The sequence below is a fragment of the Anopheles bellator genome, chromosome X, assembly GCF_943735745.2.
Source record: "Anopheles bellator chromosome X, idAnoBellAS_SP24_06.2, whole genome shotgun sequence".
Lineage (NCBI taxonomy): Eukaryota > Metazoa > Arthropoda > Insecta > Diptera > Culicidae > Anopheles > Anopheles bellator.
The window spans coordinates 383,943-385,333 of NC_071287.1; the positions used below are offsets into that span (position 1 = coordinate 383,943).

At 43.2% G+C, this 1,391-nt stretch overlaps 1 protein-coding gene across 1 annotated transcript in view; it reads right to left on the reverse strand.

The window, feature by feature from the left end:
- Window positions 1–760, reverse strand: part of LOC131213197 (gastrula zinc finger protein XlCGF8.2DB-like) — a 3,507-nt gene extending 2,747 nt beyond the window's left edge. Inside the window, exons 1-3 of the mRNA XM_058207192.1 lie at window positions 671–760; window positions 503–617; window positions 296–421 (exon numbers count right to left, since the gene is read on the reverse strand). Of these exons, the coding sequence (XP_058063175.1) occupies window positions 296–421; window positions 503–617; window positions 671–711 (282 nt within the window). The 5' untranslated portion in view covers window positions 712–760. The remainder of the gene's footprint in view (window positions 1–295; window positions 422–502; window positions 618–670) is intronic.
- Between the last annotated feature and the right edge of the window lie 631 nt (window positions 761–1,391).

Consider the following 1,391-nt stretch of genomic DNA (forward strand, 5'->3'; position numbering starts at 1 on the left):
GAATCAAATTTGCTTGCGGTGACTGAGGCTGCTGCTGGTCGTCTATTGGTTCACGTTTCAAAATTGTTTCAAGCGATTCTTCCTCTGCTTCAAACAAGTCATTAAGAAGATTATAATCGTACGCACTATTCATCTGTTGTGAATTAGAAACCGTCTGACGTAATTGATAATCTTCTTCCGAACCTTCTGAGGCAACCTCTGTTTTGACCACCGATTTAACGTCATCCGTTTGCTCTATGTCACCGTCAGAACGCTGTGCAGTTGTTTCGAAACCGGTCAAATGGGTGGGGTCCACTTCTTTCATAATCCGGTCGAGTTTTGCAATGTTTAGAGTGTATATCGAGCGGCGCTTATCCGCAAAGTTCAACCGCGATTTGCAGGCCGAACACAAATACGTTGTAGATCCTGGCAATAGCTCCATCTGCGAAAAGAGATGAGGAACATGTCATAACCTTTGCATTACGAAAGCATGGGAAAACTCAATTTTAGAAGGGCATATTACCTGAACATTTGTACAGGAAAATACTTGTTGTGAAAGATATTCGCCTCTTTCATCGCTAGTTACCGGCTGGAAAGTTCCATCAGTCGACAAACAGTTTCGACATATACGCGTGGTTCTAGAAAGAAACGCGCTATTACATATATTCACTCTTGCTTACCGTCGACTTACTCGGTCGAAAATGAATCTTTGGACGGCTTCGAAGTTGCCATTTCTACTGCAAATGTTTATTACACGGGAAAGAAAATGTTTCGCGTTGTGGTTGGCGCTCAAAGTGTTGGTTTATTGTCAATCGGCTAATTTTGACAGCTGCTATGCGGTACAGGCACAGAAAGAAAAAAAGACAACTCACTGATGCTGTGAGTAGCAGAAGCTGTCAATTCAATAACTCGAAATAGTTTCTAACAGATATTGCGGTCGTTTAGAAACAATTATATCAGTGCTTTGAAAAAGTCACAAAAGTCAAAGTCAAATTAAGTCATCGCGTTAAATGCTATTTATTGGAATCAATCTGTCTTTCAAGAGAGCAGTAGCTGCTGCCTTTCAAACTGCTGTACAAATAACCGTCGGTTACCATTGGCTTCATATGAGACACTATTGCTCGAAAACTGCGCGATTGTTTCGTTTACGACTGCCTGTAGCCTTGTGTGCGTTTGGTTCATCTTTGTGTAGAGGTAAAAGCGCAGGTGCTCACTTACATTCTCCGCGTCGCAACCGAAAATGTTCGGTAGCTTCAACCCGACCGAACGTTTCCCGAAGCAAAGGTTAGATTCCGAACATGTTCGAGCCTGGCTTTCGAGTCAGGTTCGAAAACCAGCCTGAGTTGAATTTCAAGCTGTAGTGTGCGTGGTGGCGGTTGTCGTGTTCCGCCAACGGTAAAGAACGGGTGCAT